The sequence below is a fragment of the Carcharodon carcharias genome, chromosome 9, assembly GCF_017639515.1.
Source record: "Carcharodon carcharias isolate sCarCar2 chromosome 9, sCarCar2.pri, whole genome shotgun sequence".
In the NCBI taxonomy this organism is placed as follows: domain Eukaryota; kingdom Metazoa; phylum Chordata; class Chondrichthyes; order Lamniformes; family Lamnidae; genus Carcharodon; species Carcharodon carcharias.
In genome coordinates, this window is record NC_054475.1 from 126,923,896 (window position 1) to 126,951,379 (window position 27,484).

The 27,484-nt window shown below is 42.7% G+C and overlaps 1 protein-coding gene across 1 annotated transcript in view; it reads left to right on the top strand.

Annotated features, from left to right (window-relative positions):
- Nucleotides 1-27,484, top strand: part of si:ch211-26b3.4 (connector enhancer of kinase suppressor of ras 2) — a 748,930-nt gene that overhangs the window by 654,306 nt on the left and 67,140 nt on the right. Inside the window, exons 17-18 of the mRNA XM_041195459.1 lie at nucleotides 7,062-7,135; nucleotides 7,821-7,892. Coding sequence (XP_041051393.1) covers nucleotides 7,062-7,135; nucleotides 7,821-7,892 — 146 coding nt within the window. The remainder of the gene's footprint in view (nucleotides 1-7,061; nucleotides 7,136-7,820; nucleotides 7,893-27,484) is intronic.

The window sequence follows — 27,484 nt, forward strand, 5'->3', positions numbered from 1 at the left end:
TATTAAAACCAGTTACGGATTACAGTTTGTGGATGAGGATTATATAATAACATAGATGGTAACTAAAGCTAATCATAGCATGCCAATCCTGCTTAATTTTTGAATCTACTGTAATTAACAGTTTGGATAAACAAACAAATATTGATTAAAAGGTAATTATACTTCCAATTAAGGAGAAATTTTACTGGAAGGTAAGTGTCTTTATCTCAAAACGTTAGGGATTCCTGGACCAGGCCGGGACTCAAACCTATGTCCAAAGATGGCTGGCTGAACTATCTGAGCTAATAGTCACTAATTTGAAGAGATTGTGGCAGAAACCAAAAATGACTTTCATTGTTGTTTCTCAGAAAAACAGATTTCAAAAACAATTTATCAAAGTTAAGAATCTTGCAAACTATTTGGGTGGATAGAAAAACACCAGCCGGCTGGCATGCTTCCAACAGCAAGGTACCTCAAGGACTTCTGTAGTAGCTGGCTTTCTGGCTATGATCCAAATACCATCGCAGTGTTTTGCTTATACTGAGCAGCATTCTTAATTATTTGCTAATTAACATCTTAAATTGCTCATCAACTCTGTTAGTTAGTTAAAACACAGACTTAAATATATTCAAGAGTGAAGAATCCTCAGCCTTCCGGGGTAGAGAATTCCATAGGTTTACAACCCTTTGAGTGAAGAAGTTTCTCCTCATCCCAGTCCGAGAGGATTGGCCTATTATATTGAGATTGTGTTCTCATGTTCTGGATTCCCCAGCAAGGAGAAACAACTTTTCAGTGTCTACGCTTTAAAGCCCCTTCAGATTCTAATATGTTTCACTGAGATCACTTCTCATTCTTCTAAACTCCAGAGAATTTATTCAGCCTTTCATCATAGGACAACCCAAGAGGGCACATGGCATCGTCAGAATAGCAAGATTCTGATTGTGCAGGGTGCCATTGCTTGTAGCCACCTGGCTCCTCAAGCTCACCATGTCAAGAGGGAGAGCTACAGGAACTGATGAGTTTCCACTTGATAAATTTGGCCCTTATCTTGGTGACCTAGACACCGGATGTGACAATGGCAATCTCAGCCCTGTTGACCCTGCAAAGTCCTCCTTACTAACATCTGGGGGCTAGTGCCAAAATTGGGAGTGCTGTCTCACAGACTAGTCAAGTGACTGCCTGACATAGTCATCCTCACGGAATCATACCTTACAGATAATGTCCCAGACGCCACCATCACCATCCCTGGGTATGTCCTGTCCCACCGGCAGGACAGACAGCAGAAGTGGTGGCACAGCTGTATGCAGCCGCGAGGGGTTTGCCCTGGGATCCTCAACTTCGACTCCGGACCCCATGAAGTCTCATGGCATCAGGTCAAACATGGGCAAGGAAACTTCCTGCTGATTACCACATAGCGCCCTCCCTAAGCTAATGAATCAGTGCTCCTCCATGTTGAACACTACTTGGAGGAAGCACTGAGGGTGGCAAGGGTGCAGAATGTACTCTGGGTGGGGGACTTCAATGTCCACCACCAAGAGTGGCTCGGTAGCACCACTACTGACCGAGTTGGTCAAGTCCTAAAGGACATAGCTGCTAGACTGGGTCTGTGGCAGGTGGTGAGGGAAACAACAAGAGGGAAAAACATACCTGACCTCATCCTCAACAACCTGCCTGCCGCAGATGCATCTGTCCATGACAATATCAGTAGGAGTGACCACCACACAGTCCTTGTGGAGACGAAGTCCTGGCTTCACATTGAGGTTACCCTCCATTGTGTTGTGTGGCACTACCACTGTGCTAAATGGGATAGATTTCAAACAAATCCAGCAATTCAAGACTGGGCATCCATGAGGTGCTGTGGGCCATCAGCAGCAGTGGAATTTTACTCGAAAACAATCTGTAACCTCATGGCCCAGGATATCCCCCACTCTACCATTACAATCACATCAGGGAATCAACCCTGGCTCAATGAAGAGTGCAGGAGGTAATGCCAAGAGCAGCACCAGGCATACCTAAAAATGAGGTCTCAACTTGGTGAAGCTATAACACAGGACTACTTGCATGCCAATCAGCATAAGTAACAAGTGATAGACAGGGCTAAGCGATCCCAAAACCAATGGATCAGATCTAAGCTCTGCAGTCTTGCCACATCCAGTCGTGAATGGTGGTGGACAATTAAACTACTCACTGGAGGAGGAGGCTCCACAAATATCCCCATCCTCAATGGTGGAGCCCAGCACATCAATGCAAAAGATAAGGCTGAAGCATTTGCTACAGTCTTCAGCCAGAAGTGCCGAGTGGATGATCCATCTTGACCTCCACTGGAGGACCCCTGCATCACAGATGCCAATCTTCAGCCAATTCAATTCACTCCACATGATATCAAGAAATGGCTTAAGGTGCTGGATACTACATAGGCTATCAGCCCTGACAAATTTCTGGCAATAGTACTGAAGACCTGTGCTCCAGAACTTGCTGCGCCCCTAGCCAAGCTGTTCCAGTACAGCTACAACACTGCCATATACCCGGCTATGTGGAAAATTGTCCAGATATGTCCTGTACACAAAAAGCAGGACAAATCCAACCCGGCTAATTACCGCCCCATCAGCCTACTCTCAATCATCAGTAAAGTAATGGAAGGGGTCATGGACACTGCTATCAAGCGGCACTTGGTTAGCAATAACCTGGTCACTGATGCCCAGTTTAGTTTCCGCCAGGGCCACGCGGCTCCTGGCCTTCTTACAGTACTTGGTTCAAACATGGACAAAAGAGCTGAACTCCCGAGGTGAGGTGAGAGTGACTGCCCTTGGCATTAAGGCTGCATTTGACAAAGTGTGGCATCAAGGAGCGCTAGCAAAACTGGAGTCAGTGGGAATCAGGGGGAAAACTCTGCTGGTTGGAATCACACCTTGCACAAAGGAAGATGGTTGTGGTTATTGGAGGTCAGTCATCTCAGCTCCAGGACATCACTGCAGGAGTTCCTCAGGGTAGTTTCTTGGCCCAGCCATCTTCAGCTGCTTCATCAATGACCTTTCTTCCATCATAAGGTCAGAAGTGGGGATGTTCGTTGATGATTGCACAATGTTCAGCACCTTCATGACTCCTCAAATACTGAAGCAGTCCATGTTCAATTGCAGCAAGGCTTGGACAATATCCAGGCTTGGGCTGACAAGTGGCGAGTAACATTCGCATCACACAAGTGTCAGGCAATGACCATCTCCAACAAGGCAGAATCTAACCATCACCCCTTGATGTTCTTTGGCATTACCATCACTGAATCCCCCACTATCAACATCCTGGGAGTTACCATTGACCAGATACTGAACTGGACTAGCCATATAAATACTGTGGCTATAAAAGCAGGTCAGAGGCTAAGAATAATGCGACGAGTAACCCACCTCCTGACTCCCCAAAGCCTGTCCACCATTTACAAGGCACAAGTCAGGAGTGTGATAGAATACTTGCCATTTGCCTGAATGAGTGCAGCTTCCACAATACTGAAGAAGCTTGACACCATCGAGGACAAAGCAGCCCGTTTGATTGGCACCTCATCCACAAAAATTCACTCCCTCCACCACCAAAACACAGTGGCAGCAGTGTGTATCATCTACAAGATGCACTGCAGGAATTCACCAAGGCTCCTTCGACAGCACTTTCCAAACCCACAACCACTACCATCTAGGAGGACAAGAGCAGCAGATAGATGGGAACACCACCACCTAGAAGTTCCTCTCCAAGTCACTCATCATCCTGACTTGGAAATATATCGCCGTTCCTTCACTGTCGCTGAGTCAAAATCCTGGAGCTCCCTTCCTCACAGTACTGTGGGTGTACCCACACAACAACGATTGTAGTGGTTCAAGAAGGCAGCTCACCATCACCTTCTCAAAGGTGACTAGGGATGGGCAATAAATGCTGGCTCAGCCAGCGAAGCCCACATCCCACGAATGAATAATTAAAAAAAAGAATGCCTGCTATCCTGTAGCAGCCACGATGCATGGCCTACCTGCCATCTTTGGTTCTTCTAGAAGAACCGGAGACCAGCTGGAGGAGAAGAGCTGCCCCCTCTACACATGGCTGCTGACCCCCTGCCACTATCCCATCATGTGAGCAGAGTGGGCCTTCAACAAGAGCCACAGAGACACTCAGGACATCATGGAACAAGCAATCAGCTTCCACAGACAATGGTCCTACTGCCTTAACCATTTGAGGGGGAGTACCGCAGTGCACTCTGCAGATGGGCCTTGAAGTTTGCGGTGGTATTTTGTATTCTCCACAGCCTTGTCATTATAACAGCGAAGCTACTACCTCCAGGGATCTGGAGGTCAACTCAGGAGGAGGAGGCAGGGAGGAGGGAATCTGGACCCCTTGTAAGTAGATGGGCTGTTAGAGGGGAGATTATGCTTCCACTGAGACAATTACTCCAAACCAATATGGACCCATAAATCCCCACCGTCACATGGATCCGAGACACAACTCCCTGGCCACCATCCAACAATAAAAGCCACCAACAAAAACTTTTTCATTAGCATCTTTATCCAATAACATATCCTATTGTACGAAGAAAAATGAACTATTCACCCTTGTGCATTTCATTAGTGCCTGTCTTGTGGGTTTCTTCACCTGTTCTAGTGTCCCTAAGCAGTGCTACCCCAGTGCCTTGTGCAAGTTTGGTGTAAGACAGCTGACTTCCCGCAGGGGAGACTGCGGATGGCCTTGCAGGGCACCCTCAAGCACCTCTGGGCCTTATGGACCCTGTTTTTGAATGCATCAGCTTGGCACAAGCGACTACAGTCTGATCTGGCAGCAGTCCAATCATGCCTTGCACTTGCCATGCGCTGATCCTGCCTCTATATTAGCCTCAAAGCTGCACACAATCCGACCTGGTGTCTGGGATCATGAGAGCCAGTGATTTCCTTGTCATTGGTGTAGGTTTCCTCTCTCTCTTCCTCCTGGCTGTGTTGAAGTTGACCAGTGGCAGACTTCGGGTGTCTGAAAGAATAAAAGCAGAAAGGGAGGGTTGGAGTGAGGAAGTGAGTTGGATGGGAAAGGAGGTTCAGGGTCACATTATCTGCAGCTTTGAATTTATGGTTGATGTCAGGATGTGGGTGAATAGTGAGTTGAGAAGGGACATAAGGATGTACCTTTTTGCCATTTTCAATGTTCTCAGCACAGACTCCATTGCTGCCAAACCCATGATGCAGAGTATCATCTCCTTTGTTAGGGTAAATGGGTGTAATTGTGGTGTCCCTACCTGCACCTATAGTCCTGTGTTGCTCCCTCCCATTAAGGGTGCCCTTCTCCTGCAAGAGGGAGGGCAGACTGTTAATGATTGTGTGGCACTATGCCTGGGTGATGCGCCAACCATAGCTGAAAGTCTGCAGAGGCAGTAAGATGTGGGTGGGAGCTTTGGAAGGTTAATGGGGATAAGGTGCATTATATGAATGTTAGGCATGAATATTGAGCACTGTTGGGTAAGTGATGGGAGGTACAATGCACTGGGCAGCATAGTGGGCTGGTGGTTTTGTGGGTGTGAGATGTGATGTGAAGATGCATTCACTGACCTTGACCACATTTCTGGGGTTATCACACTTCTTTTTGCATTGCTCCCAGAACCTGCGAGTTGACCTTCCTTGTCATCTACTCTCATTTCCTCCTGAGGAAATGCTTTGATGACCTTGGTCCTTCTATCCACCTCCATGGCTAGAGCTTCCAGAGCAAAGTCAATGAAGCTGGTGATGTGTCCCTGGGCAAGTGCCCCATTTTCCTTCACGTCAAATATTTCTGCTTCAATTGTTTTTAGACTTGTGTGTTCTAGTGCAGGAACTCCCCTTTGAGAGGGACAGACTGCCTTTTAAGAGCTGGAGGCTTTCTGGAACACATGCTTACCTCATAGACTTAGGAGAAATCATGGTGATGAGGAGGCGGTGGAACCAGAACGCAATCATGAATTGTGATCCCTGCAACTATTTCATAGCACTGACAAATATTTGGCCCATTAAGTTAAACTTGAATAGAATCTTGGAGTACTTTGAACCAATTCTGCTCTACATATTGTAAAATGGATAAAGACACGAGAGAGCATGCAAAAAAAGATTATCTTGAACGGTACCAGAACTGAGCGGTTATACCTATCAAGAAAGATTGAATACTGGGACTCTTTTCTCTAAAGAAGACTGAGGCATCAGAAGTCTTTAAGATTGGGAAGCAGTAGATGTGAGATGTTTCCACTTGAGGGGAGACCAGAACTAGGGACCATAAGTGTCAGATAGTCATGAATAAATTCAATAGGGAACTGAGGAGAAACTTTGTTACCCAGAGCCGGGTTAAAATAACGAATGGTTGAAGTGACTAGCATAGGTGTATTTAAGAGGAAGCTGGATAAACACAGGAGGGAGACAGGTACAGAAAGAAATATTGATGGGCTTGACTGCAGAAAGGTGGGAGAAGACTCGTGGTAGGTAACCAGGATAAGCATGGACCCATTGGGCCTGAATGGACTGTTTTTGTGTTGTAAATATACATAATACCACTATGTAAACTATCTGGATGCACTGATACTTTTCACCGCCAAGAAGTCAGGTAGTTGAAGCAGAAGTAGACTTTCAGGTAAGGTGACAGGATTAAAGTTTTAATGGTGCTATTCGTCAGCAAAGGGCATCATTTTTTTTGTTTAGCTGAATTCTGAATGAACCTTCATGTGGTTTGTCGATGGATTACGTAGAGAGCATTCAGCTTGACATGAGAAAAGATTGCAATTCTAAAATGGAATTTGTTTTGGGATCAGTATTTGTAAAATTTAAGGTTTGTCATACATTGCACAAGGTTTGAATGAAATCTCATGACTGAAAGAGTTTATTGTTTAATCAGAGTCTTTTGGGGACATATTAAATGAATTGATGCTTACAGTGGGGAAATAAAACTCCACTAATCCCTATTTTCAGCAAAGTTTAAATGGATTAGAAGTTAAAGTCATTATCATTTGACATATTTTGCAACCCTAGAACTTTTAAGACCAGAAAACTTCATTTTACATATCAGAACAATTTTCCTTATCATTGGGCTCTGTGCTTTCTCAACAGGATGAAAAGGCTGAGGGATTCATCAGCTTGCCGGAGTTCAGGATAGACAGGGCTATTGAATGCAGACGGAAATAGTAAGTGATAATCTGGCAGTGCGGTTATGCAATTTGTCAAAAACAGTGTGTAAACAAAGGGAATTACCTGCTGAGCTCTGAACATCTAAAAGTAAATTTGCCGATTGGTCGCAGTACTGACCCTTGCCCTCTGGGAACTTGTATTGTGAGATCAGGAGCTGCAGCCCAGTATTTCCCACCCACTAAAGTTAATGGACAAAACGATCACAGTTTTGTGTCTGTGATTCCCAATATGCAATCAGACGCTGGCATGATTTTGCAGGAGCACACAGAATCAGAAAGTTTACTTTCAATTACCATGCGATGGCATATGTGTTTCCCTGTTCATGAGGCTCTGAGGTGCAAATGGTGACTCAGTTCTGATTTGTTTCTTTAATTAAAATGAAACAGCAAAAATGCTGGGTATTTCTAAACACAGCAGGGTAGGTGCTGACTTTGTGTGATAGTCTAAAACGAGTCATCAGCCTCCATTTAAATCGTTCTTCATTGATGTCAAGTGGAAATGAAAGTGGAGAGAGATATAAAATGAGCTGCCCACCCACAATGAACCATTTTGCACTATCACACAAAGTTACAATCTACCCCAAAAACCTACACAGTTCCATTGAAAATTGCATTCTCAGAATAATGAAGTTCCTCTCTGCTGATCTGTGTGTTAAGACTTTCATGTTTTGTTTTCCTGAAGTGCCTTCAAGGCCTGTCATCCGAAAATTAAGAGCTTCTACTTTGCAACCGACTGCTTGGAAGAAATGAACAGGTAAAAATGTTCTATTCCGTTGGATTATATTTAGCAATTAAAATGGTGACTGAAAGCTTAAGCAACAGTGGCCAGAATTTTGCAGCCTAGTTGGTGTTGGGCAGGCATGAGCGGAAGGGCGGGAAGGCCAAAAATCAGTTTCACGCCGTAATGAAACCAGTTTGTGATCGTCCATTCCACCCGTCAATGGCGGGCTGTGATTGCCGGGAACCTAATCCCAATATTTTAGCATCTAATCAGAAGCCCTACTTGGCAGAATCATCCCCCTATGCTGGATCATCTGGGCACATCGGTGTGATTGCATGCTGACGTGTTTCACAGCTGTACTTAAGTGATGTGCACCAGGTGAGCTGCTCTTCGCTTGGGACTTCTAAGTTGTTTGCCTACCTAACTTCGGGCAGCATTCACAGTCATCAGTGCCAGGTTTCGCATGCAGCACCATATCACTTTTAGGGGGGCTCTAGGCAGGTCTGTACCTACCAGACCAGCCATTAGGTGGAAGGGCGAGGTGGGGGGTGGCTTTTCAATGGCTGTAGGACTAAGGCTTGCTTAGGGAAGGGAGAGGTGACCTCTGGCAAGGGAAGAGGCTGCAGGACGAGGACTGTACTGGGTAAGGTCGGGGGTATCCCAGGCGTGTGTGGGGACACATATTGATCTGTGCAAGTGGCCTCAAGATGGTGAGGGCTGAGGAGGCAGTCTCCAGAGGAGATGAAGCCAGATGGACGTGTGAGGGTATGTGTGTGAGAGAGTGAGTGGTGATGTCCCTTGACCTGGCAGTGAGTGAGATGCCAGTGAATGTGTGATGGCCTTTTGAGTGAGAGTTTAGAGTGATAAGATGTTGCCTTAACCTGGCGGCATAGATGAGATCATTCATCAGTTTTCTGCACTGGAGGCCGACCTCTTGTGTGCATCATTGGCATTGACCACCTCTGTCACCAACTCCCAACCCGGAGGGGAGAGACTGATGGGCCTCCTGCGGTCAGAACAACGGTAGAGGACATTACGATGGCCTTCATGGCATCCAGAAGGCATCTTAGGGATACATCACTGAATCGGGGGGCTGCACTCTTCTTGGTTTTTGGGGTCAAATCTTCACTGGAGTCGTCCTGGGCTGCAAGCATAGAGAAGTGTGCGCACAGCTGCAATTTAAATTTGGCACCCTGCACGAGAGAGCAGCCAGGTAGTGGCATGGCAGGCATATTTGAGGCCACCGGCCAGGGAAATGGCGTGTTTCCTGTGGCTGCACAATTAATGAGGTGGGAACGGGACACCCACCATTGCAGCCAGCAGGTAAAATGACTTTTTTCCCCATCCGCTACTGCACTTTTTGCAAATCTGGGACGATTCCACCCAGCGTGTTTTTTCTTTGACAAGTTTATCTATGCCCTCCATGTACATAGATGACAGATAATGAAAAGTGGATTGACTTGGTGACAGATGAGCAGCAGTCAAGTTGTGTTAATTGTACCAGAGTGGGTCATGGAGCATATCACAAAGAGCTTCCATAACATATTCTGCATGCACCATATGTTGATTTCAAAATGAAATATACGCATTTCTGCTGGTGATCTTAGTGACAAACGCTGAAAGAGTTTGTGTGACATTCACCTGTCTGCTATTTTAACACAGATGTCGAAACTCATTTACGTAACTGCTAATTTTGCTGGTTGCATTAAATGAAGAGGTGAGTTTGAGAGAGTGCCTTCACTCTTTGGCAGTTAATATAACTAAAGATCATTTTTCAACGCCATAGGTTTCATCTTATACTTTATTTCTTTGCAGTTTGATTTGAGAGACTTGTGCCTATTAGGATATTTTATAGTCAGTGTTTAGAATGGTTATATATTTAAACATTCCTTTTTAATAAAATATGAATGGAAAATAGGTTCCATAATTTCATGAAATACAACTATTCATTGTCTACAGTTTATCACTAATTAGCACCTCTATTTGCTTGAACTGAATTAGTTTTTTCATAAATAGGCTCTTCAATTTTGAGCACCACACTTTAGGAAGGATGTCAAAGCCTTAAAGATGGTGCAGAAACAATTGACTAGAAATGTTCCAGAGATGAGGGACTTCAGCTATGTGGAGAGGCTGGAGAAGCTGGAGTTGTTCTCTTTACAGCAGAAAAGGTTAAGAGAAAATTTAATAGAGGTGTTCAAAATCACATTGCTGGAGTAAATAAGGAGAAACTATTTCTAGCCACAGGAGAGTCAGCAGGTAGAAGAAATAGATTTCAGGTGTATGGCAAAAGACCTAGAGGCGACGTGAAGAAACATTTCCTATGTGCAGTTTTTGTGATCTGGAATGTACCGTCAGAAAGGGTGGTGGAAGCAGCTTCAACAATAACATTCAAAAGAGAATTAGTTGAACACTTGAAGAGAAAAAGAATTACCGAGCTTTGAAGAAAGAACAGGAGAACGGACAAGCTGGCAAGCTCTGCCAAACAGATAGCAAAGTGACGATGGGCTGAAGGGCCTCCACTTGTGCTGCATAATTCTATAATTCTGTGATTCCCATTTGGTATATCATTGCTGCTACTTTGGTGTAACCTTCAAATAAATCTTCCAGCGTGAGACTGTAAATTAAAGTCCCTATAATCTGCGCAGCTGCTCAACAATCCATCAAGTGCCGTATTAAACAATTACTGCAGCGCACATCCTGATAGTTAAATGAGGTTTACTGTCACTCTGCTCCATGAGCAAAGAATTGGTAGACACTCCCACGACAGGAAATTAATAGACGAGAGCCAAGCCTGACATGATTAATCGAGTGGAATTAACAGCTAAAATTCACTCATGTCAATTCCTGGAGCCCGAAGCTATGTCAGCATCTTTCCTGTGGCCTGATCACCGCCTCTTCCACTCACTCGCTGAACCTCCCGCTAGTTGCTTCCTTTGCCAACCATCCCGACTGTGGCTTCCCTCCCACCTCTTCCGTTCACAGCCTCCCCTGCTCACCGTTTCCCTCCCTGTCACCACACCTTCCCTGATGCTCCTGCTTGCTGCTTCCCTTCCCAACCGTCCCACTCACAGCCTCCAGGAAGGTTTTGGGGGGAGTGGGGGGGGAAATGACGAGCGGTAGGGAAATGGCGAGAGGGAGGGTGGTGAGCAGGAGAGGCAGCAAGCAGGAAGCTTGTTTTAATAGTATGTTAATTATATTATTAAGGTTAAGGATACATAGGTATTCTTAGCACATTGATTAAGTACCTTAAGCACATATAAAGAGGGACCTGTGCCCCACCTGGGGCTTTTATTCCCCCCCCCACTCTTTGACTTTTAGTTTAATTTATTGGATCTTGTTTTTCACAAAGAGCTTATAAAGAGGGACTTCCCCCGGAAAGGACATTTTGATTTCAGTTGTAAATTTCCTTTCACATTTTTGGTTTAATTACAGTGCCTAACCCAGGGGTTGTCACCCCCTCTGATTTATTGATTTTTAGTTTCAATTTGTTGATTTTATTTCTCAAATGAGTCTATAAATAGGGGATAATTAATTTAGTTAGCTAAGTTTTCCTCTGATAGTTTTCTTTTTGTTACAGTACCCTTTTAAGGGTCTGTCACCCTCGTTAATTTGTTAATGGTTTATTTTTTATTTGGTTCAAAGAAAAACATATAAAGGAGGGACTTCTGGGGGACATGATGTTGGTTAGGAAGGATGCAGACATATGTAACATAGCATTCTGTAAATCTAGTGTTTAGTAAAAGATTGGCATCTGGCTTCCTACTTCACCATCTGGCTTCAGAATGAATTAACAGGTCTGTGAGGGAAGAAGTGAGCAGGAGTGGGGTGGCGAATCAGGAGGGTCAGGGAGGGAAGAGGTGAGCACGAGTGGAGGTACCGAGTCAGGAGGGTCAGTGAGGGGAGAGGCGGGTCAGGAGTCAGAGAAAGAGACGGTGAGCAGGAGGGCCAGGGAGGGAAGCAGAGAGTCAGGAGAGGCAATGAGCAGGAAGTAAGTTGAAAGAGTTACTAATTTTTTAAGAGCTAGTAAGTTATTATGTATTGTTAAGTCATTGGTAAGAGAATTTCTGGGCCAGTTAATACCATTGATCCAGTCATTCTGCTGCAGCTGGTTTTGTAGAATTATGAAAGGAAGATTGATCCCAAAGATATTTGACACATTAAAAACACAGGGACATTTCCAGGAAGTTTGTGAAAAGTTTTGGATTCCTAGACCAGATCTCCAAATCATAACGCAAAGGTTCTTGTGAGTTCGACATTTTAAACTATGCATACATAGAAATACCCGTACTACTTCTCCCTAATTCACTTTTGTATGCAATGTGAGAGGCAGTTTACTTTAAAAATGGTGCACCAGTTTATTACTTCACAATTCATTGATTTTTAATTTCAAAATATCTGCATGTGGAATAAATGTCATGACTCCCCCAAAAACCACCTCAACAGTCATTCTCCCTCCTGGGATTCCATTCTCTTTTCACACAACTCTCTTCCCCAGTTCCCACATGTCATTTCCCCACTTCAATATTCACTGGATTTACAGGGACGCTGTGTCTCTCTGACTTTCACCCTCCAGTTCACGAGAGCAAGCCTCTTTCCAAATTCACAGCGACACTTTACCTCTGCCTGATTATGTTTGCTGATTTGAAGAAACAACTAAGCAATTTTTCTCAATATTCATAGCAGTTTTAAGTTAAGAAAACACTTCAGTAAGCTGAAAAAAGTTGCCTTTTCCACATTTTCTATCAATTTTCTATTTTGATCTTGTCAAATTGAAACAAAAGATCCTCATCATGTCTTGAACCATCATTACCAATTCAACTTTTCTCCTGTCAAATGACAACAGTACAAGCTGCAATATAAAAACTAACAAATGCCTCTCTCATGTACGTGTAGTGGTTATAATACTGAATTTAAAACCCAGAGGTCATGAGTTCAAATTGCACCATGGTAAACTTAAAATTGAATTCAGTAAATCTGGTCATTTGTAGATGAGCATGTTATAGTGTCAATGGCTGGGGTTGGTATTCTTTCTTCTTCCATACCTATAGTAACTTTAAAAAATATATATATTGTATAAGTTTTTTTGTTTCTAATGGTGGCACACATCAGCTTAATATTGCTGCACGTAACAAAATTCACTCCACATATGGATGGAAGAATTAGAGGAAATATTGATTCTTAATTTAAAGGATGAAGTTTAATTTAATTTACAGGATGAAGCAAAGATCTAATCTTGGGGTACATGCTTCAATGTTTGTATGCACAATGCAGAGTGGGAGTATTGTAACAACAGTTTTACTCAAACTCTCCAGTCGTAGCCAGAGAATCTTCTGCAATGGCCTTTCTTCCTGCTCCCTCTGGAGTCGTTACCTCTGGAGTCCTCCACAGATCTATTCTTAGACCGCTCCAGTTTCTTACATATGTACTACCCCTTGGCAAGATCATCTGAAGAAGTGACATAAGTTTCCCACACATGTTGACAACACCCAGGTCTGTCTCACCACTACCTCTCTTGACCCTTTGACTGTCTATGTATAGTTAGCCTAGTTGTCCAACATCCGAGCTAAATGAGCTGCAATTTCCTCCGGTTGAACATTGGGAAGGTCAAAACTATTACCACGGACCCCACCACAAACTCCATTCCTTCGCCACAAAATTCATTGGCCTCCCTCATCACTGTCTGGCTACCCTTTTTTGAAAGGAGAATTTAACACTTGCTGCCAAGCCAAGGAATGATTGTCAGTGATATATGTTGATAAACCCTGCATGGGTTTGAATAATGCTCATTAATCTTCTATTTTAATGCATTTTTAATCCAATTATTTTCGATGATTAGCGCCTCACTAAAATGGTAAAGGAATTTCACGAGTGCATTAAATGTACAGTACACATTCCACTTCCAAATCTTCCAGATATTCTGTTTCAGAGTATGTAATTCTTCAGAACATCATAGAACAAGCTGAGCTATGAAAGGAGATCCTGGTTGCCAAGCAAAAGTTCTTATAAAATCCAATTTGCTTGTAGCAGGTTACAAAAAATTATAAGCAAACAAAGTTTGTCTGATAGTTTTCCATCTGTTATTTAAATGAAGGCATTCACCAATCTAAACTGGCATCTTAAAATCAGATTGAAAATAACAAAAAACATGGTAGACATTCAGTTCCTGATATCGGCCATAGTAATCTCTAACTTGTTACATTGCTTGTAGATTAATCTTAAATAGAATGGGAGGAGGTTCAGTTTTGATGTGTGTTTGAGTTTTACAAGGAGTAAAATACAAATCTGCCTTGTGGAGATTGAGCTGTTTAATTATTTTAAAAATCCAAAACGTGATGGTTCTGATTTATGTAAAATGAGAAATAAGCCACCATTTCACTATGGATGATTTATTTTCTTGCCATTTCCAAAGACAGTAATTGAATTTAAAATACCTCAATAAGCAAGTATTCCATCTGTGAAGATGCAACATAATCAAAGACAAGTTTTCAAAGTGTCTGGGAAGGATAACAAGTTCAGGAGAATTGGCAGAAACAATTTGTCCTGATACAACAGAAAGATTTAGTAATGTTTTTGCTGACATTTCTGATTTGGTGCAGGCTACCTTAGCCAGATAAGGAGGGTAGTCAGGAATATCGCTCAAACCAAAAGCGAAGAAAGAAGAAAAAAAAACTTGCATTTATAATTACCTTACATGACTTCAGGACGTCCCAAAGTTTTTAACATCTGAACATCTCCTCTGAGAGGGCAACACACCTCCAGTACTGCACTGGACTGGATTATTTATAAAGATGCTGTTGTGAAGGTCATGTACTGGAAACCTTTAGATACCTGGGTATAAGAGGATGAGTGGTATGCAGTCAAGAGGAGAAGATGATGTCCCAAGGTTTGCATAATCAGAGATCTTCTCTATTACAAGTCTAAAGCAGTAGTCCTGTTGCACTGGGAAACAAACCATGTAATGTTCAATTCATTCATCATGCGCACTTTGCATCCAATTACAGAATGCCAGAAACCTATGAAGAGCAAACCAATCCTCTCACCAATGAACCTTATCCCACATACCCACCTCAAGTGGTGAATCAGCACCCAAAAAAAATTGTCAAAATTAAGGAGGAGTAACCTGGTGTATCACTCCATATGACTATAGAAGGGGCAAAGAAAAAGGCTGAGTTTTTTTTTTAAATTCTTTCATGGAATGTTGGCATCACTGGTAAGGGCAGCATAGATTGCCCATTCTGAATTGCCTTTGAACTGAGTGAATTGCCACACTATTTCAGAGGGCATTTAAGAGTCAAGCATACTGCTTTGGGTTTGGAGTCACATGTAGGCCAGATTAGATAAGGAAAGCAGCATGTCCTTCCCAAAAGGGCATTAGTGAAGCAGATGGGTTTTACAATAATTGACAATGGTTTCATGGTCACCATGAGATTGTGTGGAAACACAAGACCCTCATCAAGACCCTACTGAGTTACTTCATGCATCCAACCACCTGGGGGCCAGCTATAAAGCAGGAGCAAATTTATCAGTCAATCGCCTCTTCAGTTGGTTTGCTACAGTTGCAGACCCTACCCAACTGAGCAGTGCAATGAAGCAAGTGATCTCTTTGGCTAGTCATTTCTTTTTACAGCATGCATTATCAGTGGGCGTGAACCACTTCATGCTCAAAGACACTGGACAAAGTTAGAGCAGCTCTCAGCAATGCTACCACTAATGATACCAAGGCCTTGAGCTTTGCACAACGTACTGGAACGTGAACTGACTTCAGCAAGTGTGGACAACCTCCAAGGAGCCATGAATGAGGGACAGAGATCTCTCAGCAGTATAATCCACAATGTTCAACCAGAGCCCAGGTGGTATCCCAACAAGCAACTTATTTGGTGAATGTATTCCATGTTGTGGACTCATCATTGTTAATATATTGTGGGTGTATTGTGGCTACAAGTATGCTGCCAGAGGATAGCTAACATTGTACCAGTGTTTAAAAAGGAAGAAAGGGATAGACCAAGGGAAGAATTTTTCCATCGGCAACGTGTAAAATGACACACGATGACATTGAGCGGGCGTCCCGTCACCGCGCATCATTCAGATTGTCAGTTCGGTGGGAGTGCAGCCATGTCAGCTGCACACGTGCTAAACTGTCAAAGGCCTATTAAGGCCATTAACAAAGTAATTGAAGCTGTTAAGAATGCTGCTCATCCAACCTTTAGGTTGGCGGGCAGACGAAGAGCTTAGGCGGCCTTCCCATTTTTCATGAAACCTCATCCACGGACCAGATGAGGTTTCATGAAGGGTTCACTAATTAAATAAATTTTTTTGAAAAAATGAATAGACATGTCCTGGCTCATGTGACAGTTTCATATGATGGGACATGTCCTTATTTTTTTTTGACTTTATTACATTTTTCAAGACTTAAACTAATCTCCCTAAGGCACCTCCATGCCTCAGGGAGATTTCTGCGCTCTTTCTTTTGCATGTGCGAAAGAGCGCAGGCCCCGACTCAGGGAATATCCACCGCCCACACAGGGAGCGCACAGCACTTCTGGCAGTGCATCACACTGAGTGGGCCTTAATTGGCCCGCCCACGTAAAATGGCGGTGCACACCCGACCGGGGGCCCCGATCAAGTTCGCGCTCGCTTCTGCCCACTCCCGCACAACCCACCCGACGGGGGAAAATTCAGCCCCAAGTAATTATAGGCTAGTCATGGTGGGAAAATTATTGGAAAAAATTCTGAGGGGCAGGATAGATCTTCATTTAGAAAAACATAGATTTATTAAAGGCAGTCAGCACAGATTTGTTAAGGGAAGGTTATATCTGATTAACATGATTGAAATTTTTTGAGGACACAGCAAGGAGGTTCGATGAGGGTGGTGCATTTAATGTCGTCTACATGGATTTTAGCAAGACTTCTGATAAGGTTCCACATGGCAGATTGGTCAAGGAAGTAAAGGCCCATAAATCCAAGGGCAAAGGGGCAAGTTGGATCCAAAACTGGCTCAGAGGTCAAAATGCAAAGGGTAACCATTAATGTTTTTTGTGACTGGAAGCCTGTTTCCAGTGGGGTGCCAGAAGACTCAGCTCTAGGTCCTAGAGGTTAAGAGGGAATTCAGGAGGAAATGTGAGGATGAGAAATAGATGATGTGAGGATCTGGAATTCACTGCCTGAAAGGGTGGTAGAGGTAGAAACCCTAATAACATTTAAGAAGTACTTAGAAATGCACCTGAAGTGGCGTAACCTACAAAGGTTAAGAGCTTGAAAGTGGGATTAGGCTGGATGGTTTCTCATTGACTGGCAAGGTCTTGATGGGCCTTCTTCCGCGCTGTAAATTGTATGGTTATAAAGGACCCGTTACATGGGCAAAATTTGAGACTGTTATTTGAGCCCACCAAATGTTCACTCACTGATGTTCCCACTCATTGAATGTACTTGTGCTGTGCTTTTTGTTGCGCAAGGTGAAGATCATGTAGTGTTAATGCATTGTGAAGTGGGTAATCAGCATCTCTGCACAGCCAAGTGATAATGTACTTTTATCATTGGAATATGTGGAGACCCATAATTTCCTCAAGAACAGAATACAAAATGCAATCCTTTCATTTGCATGTTTGCATTCAATTGTTGTCTAATAAACTTGTAACAAAGAAAACAGAAAAATCAGAAGTGAGGCAGTGTTTAATGTACATTTACATAGCTAGATCCCAGGAATAATCTTGGGAGAATTGCAAAAAAGATCCTATGCTCACTGTAAATGATAACACGTTAAGACACATGCTTTGTATGTGCAGAAGCTTGAACACAGAACAATTTCAAACCCTTTGAGCACAAAGCACTGCTATCTACTATTCTCTGAAACTTATTGCCCACTATTTATTTGCTAAACATCTGAACAATAGTGATCTGGACTGTGTAAGTGAATTTTTGACATCACGTTCTATTCTTATTACTGCCTAACAACCTCTTGCACTGAAAATTTGATTTTGCAAATGTGGCATTCCATTTCTGCAGAATTTCATTGTCTTGAAAATTTTAAAAATAATGAAAATGTTAAAAGAAAATTATTTTATATACATATTTTTTACCTCTCTCAATTCTATCTTTCTTTCCCAATCAACATTTTGCTTCCAGTAGATGTTTTAAGTCTAATTTATAATTCCAGGTTTAGACTCAGTGGCCACAAAATTGACCAGGGTCCGAAAACAGGCGAGAAGATTGCGATGCAGAATTAACTACATCCATTGGTTCCAAAGCAGTCAACAATCAGGCATGCAAACTTCATACTGGCTGCAAAGCTACAATTATTTAAATTAGCAGGCAGCATTAAGCATAATGCCAAGTTGCTGCACAGCTGAGCAGGGAGCACAAAAGCTTGACAAGTGAATACATGAGTTAAGTCAGCCTGTACCTCTTAGAGGGATGGTGCATTGTAGCTGGAGTCAGTGCTGGAAGTTGTCCTAAAAGCAATTTTGAAAAGGGAAACACTAATGGCACACTTTGTCAGAAAGTAAGCTCCAAGATTTCCTGTCATGGAACAAGAGATGGCGAGGAGGAGTGACATCATCTATCTGCTGGAGATGCATCAGTCAAACGTTGCAAGGCAGATCCAGTCCATGCCATAAGTTTAGCTCCGGGGACCTGGTTGCCAAGTGACAAGAAGCTCAATGATGTTACACAAGTGCTCAAGGTCAATGAATGTATCAAATGCTGTATCCTACCAATGGCACCACGAGCCTCACATGCTACTCAATGCACCACACCCCTATCGTTCACCTATTAACAATCTCTATCAATCACTACTCATACCGAAGGTTCATAGCTTCACCTCATCCTCATGCACTTAGCACTGCTGCAATCCTCACACCCACAGCTCACAGCTATATACATTGCTAGTTTTTCAACCTGGACAGTGACGCTATCCAAGCAGATAACACCGCACTCACTGATACACTTGCCTCTCTCTTGCAGGACGAGGTGGAACATAAGTACAAGGTGGGCATAAGTTCAAGGTGAGGGACAGGAGGTTTAGGGGGGATGTGAGGAAAAACTTTTTTACCCAGAGGGTAGTGACGGTCTGGAATGCACTGCCTGGGAGGGTGGTTGAGGCGTCTTGCCTCACATACTTTAAAAAGTACCTGGATGAGCACTTGGCACGTCATAACATTCAAGGCTATGGGTTGGTAAATGGGATTAGGTAGATAGGTCAGGTGTTTCTCACATGTTGGTGCAGACTCGATGGGCTGAAGGGCCTCTTCTGCACTGTGATTCTGTGATAACCGCAGGTAGTAACAGCTAACCGGCAAGGCTTAGGCACGGTTTCCATGATGGACGAGGCAATGCTTGCCATCATTTGGAGTGGCCAAGGCTAAATCCATGGCCAGAGGCGAGGCTGAAACCATCAAAGGTGACAATATCCTCTGGTCCTCATTCTCACATCCCACTTACTCATTCGATAACTTCAATGGGATGGGCTGTAGGAGAACACTGATAAATATGCACATCGAAATACTTGATGCATTGACATGCCTGCCAGAAAGCTTGAGGTCAATGCCAAGGAGTGTGGGTGGGCCGATCTTTCTGCACCATGTCTCCAGCCATGTTTTAATCTGATTTATCCTGCTTATATACTCATTGGCACATAGCACTAGTAAAAATCTGGTCTCAAGCTCCTAAAATCTGACTGCAGGACCTCAATGTTTTTCCTTCCAAAACCATTGGTTCCCACATGGACAACTTCTGGCTGTTCCCCTTTCCCCACTCTTTCAATAAAATCTTTTGGCCTGAGACCAGGGAAGCAACACATCACGTGGAACACACATTGATGGTTGCAGAAAGGTCCGTCTATTCTTGTGACAGTCAAACCCTCTATGACTACTACACATCTACACTTTGCTGCGTCCCTTCTGGAGTCATTTGTCCCAGTATGCCATGGGTGTTCCATGGATTGCACTCCCTCCGAGATGTCATCATCCCTGCCGGTATTCAGCAATCAAAACTGGTTTGAGAGAGCCACACCTCCAGAGGATTCCTATCCTATCAGCTTACTGTTCTCCTCAATTCTCTGTGGCTTTGGGGTGACCACCTTCCGGAAAGCCTGCACAGAATTCCCACACGTACCCCCCAACCCCAAATTGCCATTGTGCTTCGCAGGTGATTCCGTTCGGCAGGTACTCTGATCTCACGCTTGCAACAGTGTGCTTTTAGCAGAGATGTACATATAGGTACAGTGCCTCAAATCCGGCTGTCCGAAAACCAGACATTTTTATAAGCTGCCATGTATCTACTTTGGTACTAAATTAATAAACTAGCTTACTGGGACAACTCGGCTAGGTGCTGCATTGGCGGTAGCGCGCCAGTCTTTTCCGATGCTCCAAGTGATCCGAACGGCCCTGGAGCCCACTCCAGCCGACCCGATCCCACCCGGCTCGGCTCAATCCGTCCGACTCATTTTGGGGTTCCAGCACAGGCCATGAGTCAGCCTGACCTTATTTTTTTCAAATGTTATTTCTTCACTATAACATTCTTTTTCTCAAACTAAAAGAAAAACTTATTCCCCATTAATCGAATTAAGGTTTCAACTTTTTTCTCCGAAAACTGACAAGATCTGAAATCTAACCTGGACTTAGTCCCCGGGTTGCCAGTAATAAGATACTTAACTGTGCCTCTTCCTCGAATATATCCATGGGAACTTAAACCAAGGTCATGTCTGTCTATTCAGGTAGATGCTAAATTGTCTTTGGCGAGATTTCACTGAAACACATAACATCTGAATACTGTACATTGCTATTAATGTGCAAATCGGCCAAAAACTAGTGGCGAAGAAGGGTATGTCCCGTGAATTGAGATTTGCTGTAAATTGCTGAATGATATACGCCACTTTGCTGTACCTTCATGAAAATGGCAACTCAGGCTCCCCGTGATTTTAATGTTGCATTCGCACGTTAACTGCGTAAGTGCCCTTTTAACAGTGATAATTGTTGATGAGTGCCAACCACTCTTATTCGTGTCGTGTCTCATCTCTTCAGGGTGTGGATTGTTTTAGGATACTTAATAATGTCAAACTTTTAAAAAAATCTTACTTTTCCTTCCCCCGCCTTAATTATCCAATATATCTTTACCTTTATTTCTTTTTTTGTACCTGATTTGACAAGCTCTCATACTTAGGCAGTAAAAGGAAATGCTATATCCATTTGAAATAATTATTTAGTGAGAGATATATAGTGACATAAATGCTTTAAACCTGTCAGTCATATTTTATATATCTGTGTTTGTAGTGTTTATCCAGCACGCATCCTTATTAACCGTTTGGGCTTCTCATTTTGACTGTAAAAAGCTTTGGAATTTGGTAAAAGCAAAATACTGTGGATGCTGGAAATCTGAAATAAAAACAAAGATAGCTGGAAAAGCTCAGCAGGTCTGACAGCATCTGTGGGGAAGAGGACAAAGTTAACGTTTTGAGTCCGTATGACTCTTCATCAGAACTAAAGAAAAATAGAAATAAGGTGAAATATAAGCTGTTTGGGGGGGGGGGGGGAGACAGGTGGAGCTGATAGAGGGCCAATGATAGGTGGAGGTAAAGAGATTGCCAAAGATGTCATAGACAAAAGGACAAAGCGGTGTTGACAATGGAGATAGCTAAAGGATGTGCTATTGGCGACATTAAGGGTAGAAAGCAGGACCAGTAAGTGACAGATAGCCCTAATGGGGGTGGGGTAGGGAGAAGGGATTGAAATGGGCTAAAAGGAGGAGATAAGACAATGGATGGAAATAAACTTAAAAATAATAATAGAAATAAGTGGGAAAAGAAAAGTATATTTTAAAAAATATTTTTAAAAATATATAAATTATAAGAAAACAGGGGGATGGGAAAGGGGACAGGGATGGAGGAGAGAGTTCATGATCTGAAGTTGTTGAACTCAATGTTAAGTTCGGAAGGCTGTAAATTGCCTTATCGGAAGATGAGGTGCTGTTCCTCCAGTTTGCCTTGAGCTTCACTGGAACATTGCAGCAGGCCAAGGACGAGCATGAGAGTATGGTGGGGTGTGTTGAAATGGCAAGCAACAGTGAGGTCTGGGTCATATCCGCAAGGAGGTCTTGCGGTGCAGTGGATAACGTCCCTGCCTCTGAGCCAGAAGCTCCAGGTTCAAGTCACACTCCAGTACTTGATGGCAGGGAAGATGCATTCACAACGCAGCCAAACAGATTGGATCAACTTGTAAATGATTCCAATATACGCAAATGGCAAGCGGTAAGAACGGGAGAGATTCCTGGTCATCCGTGTGATGGAAAGAAATTGGAGCCTCTGCCATCACTATCCAAAACTCCAAACTATAACATGCATGTAAGAGTGTATGTTGCCACAGCAACTCAGACACCTTTGTGAGGGTAAGGGCGGCGGGAGCACAGATGGCCGATGTGTGTTTAATCAATTGAAGTATTCAAAGATTGTAATCTAGGTGTAAGTTTATGAATGGATCTGAGAGATGTGTTAACAAAAATATGTTGTTCTGCTATCACACTCATGTCAAAGTAGTTTATGAATCTATAGATTGCAAGCTCATAATTGATTGAACATTAAAAATAAGGTGAAATCAGTTAATTATCTCACCATGGTTCAAATTATCACTAGTCTTTGCACCCACAAGAAGTGGAATCTGACTATACTAGAGTACACGTTACATTAGATTACAACATTGGCATGAATGAGTTTCACATCTCACTGACTGTATACAATGAAAATGTAGCCTGGCTTCATGACAGAATGAAGTAGAGTGAAACTCCCTGGAGGACTCTGCTTTGTCTCAGAGTCAGTTCAGACCTTCAAATCTCATTTATTCTCCAGATTGCACAGTGGCTGGTTATTCTGAAAAATACTTGGCAGCTGGGGCTGTGGAAAAGGTTTTTAAAAATCAGAACACAGGCACCGTGATGGAGTCAGACAACAGGAAGTTGCGAAGGAAGTAAACCACTGAGCTTGGTGGTTGGAGAGAGATTGTGCTTCTAAATTTCCTTAATTGGCATGGGTTTTATCTAGTTTTTTTGTTTCCCCATTAGGAGATCACATGAGTTGGAACTAAGGGAGGTTGAATAGACAGGATAGAACATGGGTAAAAACAAAAAAACTGCGGATGCTGGAAATCCAAAACAAAAACAGAATTACCTGGAAAAACTCAGCAGGTCTGGCAGCATCGGCGGAGAAGAAAAGAGTTGACGTTTCGAGTCCTCATGACCCTTTGACAGAACTTGAGTTCGAGTCCAAGAAAGAGTTGAAATTTAAGCTGGTTTAAGGTGTGTGTGTGGGGGGCAGAGAGATAGAGAGGTGGGGGGGGTGTGGTTGTAGGGAGAAACAAGCAGTGATAGAAGCAGATCATCAAAAGATGTCAACGACAATAGTACAATAGAACACATAGGTGTTAAAGTTAAAGTTGGTGATATTATCTAAACAAATGTGCTAATTAAGAATGGATGGTAGGGCACTCAAGGTATAGCTCTAGTGGGGTTTTTTTTTAATAATGGAAATAGGTGGGAAAAGGAAAATCTTTATAATTTATTGGAAAAAAAAGGAAGGGGGATATTGAATTCAACAACTTTAGGTCGTGAGCTCCCTCCCCCATCCCCACCCCCTTTCTGTTTCCCCCTTCCTTTTTTTTCCAATAAATTATAAAGATTTTCCTTTTCCCACCTATTTCCATTATTTTAAAAAAAAACCCCACTAGAGCTATACCTTGAGTGCCCTACCATCCATTCCTAATTAGCACATTCGTTTAGATAATATCACCAACTTTAACTTTAACACCTATGTGTTCTATTGTACTATTGTCATTGACATCTTTTGATGATCTGCTTCTATCACTGCTTGTTTGTCCCTACAACCAAACCCCCCCCCCCCACCTCTCTCTCTCTCTCTATCTCTCCGCCCCCCACACACACACCTTAAACCAGCTTATATTTCAACTCTTTCTTGGACTCGAACTCAAGTTCTGTTGAAGGGTCATGAGGACTCGAAACGTCAACTCTTTTCTTCTCCGCCGATGCTGCCAGACCTGCTGAGTTTTTCCAGGTAATTCTGTTTTTGTTTTAGAACATGGGTAAATTTGGAGTTGTACACTTTTAAGCCAGTGATTGGGATATCATCATAAGCTGTGGTCTCATGGTAAACCAGAAAGTGAAAGACCTGTCAAAGTTGTTATAGATGAAACTTGCTGTGGATCATGATGGAACAGAATGGGGCAATGGATGATAATTCTTTACCAAGAATTTGAGGAAATATTAAGCCAAATGGATCTTTAGGAGAGACCATCATAGTGGAATATATGTGGAACGGAAGATTCACTTGCTGGAATAGCTCAATGGGTATCTCTCCTACCTCTGAGCTAGAAGGCCCTGGGTTTAAGATCCACTCCAGGACTTTTTGACTATGAGCAAACCCAGCTACTGGTGCAGTCAAGCCAGTGTGTATATGCGTTGGTCCCCAGCCCAGATAAATGGGGAGGATTAGCAGCAAGAAGGATATCTGGCTGTAAAACCACCTGCAAAATCCAAAAAATGATGGTTAATGTGAAAACTGATTAATCAGCATTGGGTAACCCCATGTAACATGGTAAAAGCCAAAAGAAAAAGGAATGAAGGAAGGAAGTTTCATTTATTTGAACAATAATGAAGGAGGCATTTATTTCAATAATATTGTATCTTAAGCAGCTCTAATCGAGGATTAAAGAGCTACAACCACATATGATGTTGGCCTGGAATGCTTCAGGCAATCAAAATGCCAAGCATGGAAAGGATCTTTGTGTAGGGCAGGCAAGAGTTTTCTATTTCTCTGATGGCCTTATGGTTCCATTACATGTTTTTTTATTGCCCAGATTTTGCAGTGGTATGACAACATTGCCGTCAGCATCACCATTATTATTCCACTGAAACTGACAGAACTTCTGGAGCCCACACATATGCAGAATACTACAGAAATCCAGAGGTTGCTGTCAGTGATTCTACACTGCTCCAAGGATGCGTTGTTGAAGTGTCCTTGAAGAGTGCAGTCTCTAAGCAATCAGTAAATTGACAAAAACTTCCACTTTTCCAATATTAGATTTGTTGTAAAACCTCTTGAACAAGTTTCACCTTGTTGAAAGAGATGAAACTGCGTGTTTAATTGCATACTCAGTTTATAATTACTGCCAACCACCCTCATTGACTCTGAAAAGCTAATTTTATGTTTGCAGAATTTCAAAATTCTCCAGTATGATAAAAAAAATTCTGCATATACTTAAATACTTTTTATTACTCTAATCATAGTGAGTTATTTTGCAATCTGAACATTTCAATTAAAGGTGAAGGGTATTAAATGCTGTTAACATCCTGGTTTGCTGTTTGTGAGAATGCTTCAATGTGATTAACTGCTTACCAGCTTGCAGACATCATGGCTGCTGAATATCTGGCAATCCCCTTGACTTGATGCCAGATTTAAACTGTAGTTGGGAAAGGGGAAATCCATGCCACAAAGATCACTAGATCTTTGTGGACAGCTTTCTTCAAGGTCAGTGATGAGTGCCATTGCTTTGCTGCTGATCTTAAGATCCAGCTCACTATATTATAGTGAGTTGCTGTATACTCCATGCAATCTATTTTCCATCATTGTACTTAAAATCGGTTAAAGGGATGCGGGGAGGGTGGGGTGGACTCAAACAGGTGGTCCTTGGCTCATCATGATATCCGTATAATGAGTAAATGATTATCTCGCAAAATATTTGCAGAGGATTTGTTGCATATTTTGCAAACATGATACCGAAACATAGTTTACAGCTTCTGAATGTCTCTCAAATTCAACAGTGTAATTAATTGTTGAGCCATACCACCATAACCAAACCAGAATGCTTCAGCTGAAATTTGGATTCCAAACCAAATGATTGCTAATGATAGTGATCTTTGAAGTGTTTGTACAGCAATCCTCTATCCACTATTTCAAGGCCAGGGCACACCACATTTATTTAAAGTGGGTTATTAACTCCGTACAATAGCAGACAGTGAAATGTCATGTGGAGGCACTAAATTTTCATGCTCTGTAACACCAATGTTAATTTCTATCCTACTAAATTTTCAGTTTGTAGTATTCTTACCAACTTATCGATGAGCATGCTCTTGCCAAACTGTAAATATTAAAACATAATATAATTGCTGTAAGTCATCCTTTCAGCAATGTCATATTCATTTCGATGGGATTCTGCTCTGGGTTTGCTCACTCTGAACATTGGTGAAAAAGGAAGATGGATACTTGAAAAGAGGTAGATGCAGTTATGGGTTTTTTAAATTTTTCCAACACATTTTTAAAGCTGGTTTTTGGTCACTTCATTGTTTTTTTCCCTTTGATTTCTGTTTTATGAGATGCCCAAGTAGATATAAAGATAACAAGCATTGTGTGCAAAATCACCAGAAATGACTGAACGAGGTCAGCAGAAAAAGAGTATAAAAAAGGAACTTGTAAAGGGGCTGTGCTATCTATCAGAGTTCAGAGAGTCACAAGCAACTAATGGCAAGTGAAAGTGTCCTCTGGCAGCCATCATTAATTTTAAATTTATGCTCAATGTTGGTTTTCAAGAACCTCATATTCATTATTTCATTGTTAGAGTGGTTAAAAAAAAAGACATGTCAGGGAGCGCTCCAGAGGCAAATAACATGCACTCACTTTTATGCCATCCAGTCATATCTGGCACACCTACCTTATGTTGATTGAGGGAAACTGCATTTCAGATTCTAAACCATTTCTAATGCTGTACCTCTGCTGCAATAACACCAATGGCCAACTTATATCATGTTGTAATTACTGCCAGCGATAATAAAGGTCATTACCAATCTCAGCTTTCTGTTTCCGTCTCCCTCAAAGTTAATGTAAAGATCTGTACTACAGCGCTGCCCATCAAGTAGGTGGCTGGCGCATTGGTCAGCGTGGCCACAACTGCTTTATCATCTCCGAGTAACAAGTAACAGCATTGTGCCAAAGCTGCCCAATGTCACCAGAGGGATTAATTGATATCAGACATGTAACCACCTGGGTCTCAGGTTTCTGCTGCTTCTTCGATGCCATTACCAGCTGCTTCTCAGTTCAGTGCTGTGTCTGCAGTGGGTAGCATTCTCACGCTTGAGTCAGAAGCTGAAGCCCTGGTCCAAAGTCTTGAGCACAAAATCTAGGCAACCACTCCAGTCCAGTACTAAAGAAGTGTTGCAGTGTCAGAGCTGCTGCCTTTCAGTTGAGGTGTTAAACCAAGGCTTCTCCTGCTTACTCAGGTGGCCCTAGTTCAAAAGGGAGCAGAGGAGTTGTTCCTGGTGTCCAGGACCTCAACCAATATCGCCCAAGCACAGGTTATCTGATCATACTAGTGTTTTGTGTAGAAGTTTATGGAGGGTAATTTGCTGCTCCATTTCCTACATTACAGCAGTGACCACACAACAAAAGTACTTCATTGACTGTAAAACATTTTGGGATGTCTGAGGTTATGAAAAGTGCTATCTAAATCCAAGTCTGTCTTTCTTTTCAGTGACTCACCTGGTGCTACATTCTCAAGCTCACTAATTTTATCCCTGGGATGCATGTGATTGGATCTTTCAGGAATTGACAAGTTCTTAACCATTGGCAGTGGTGA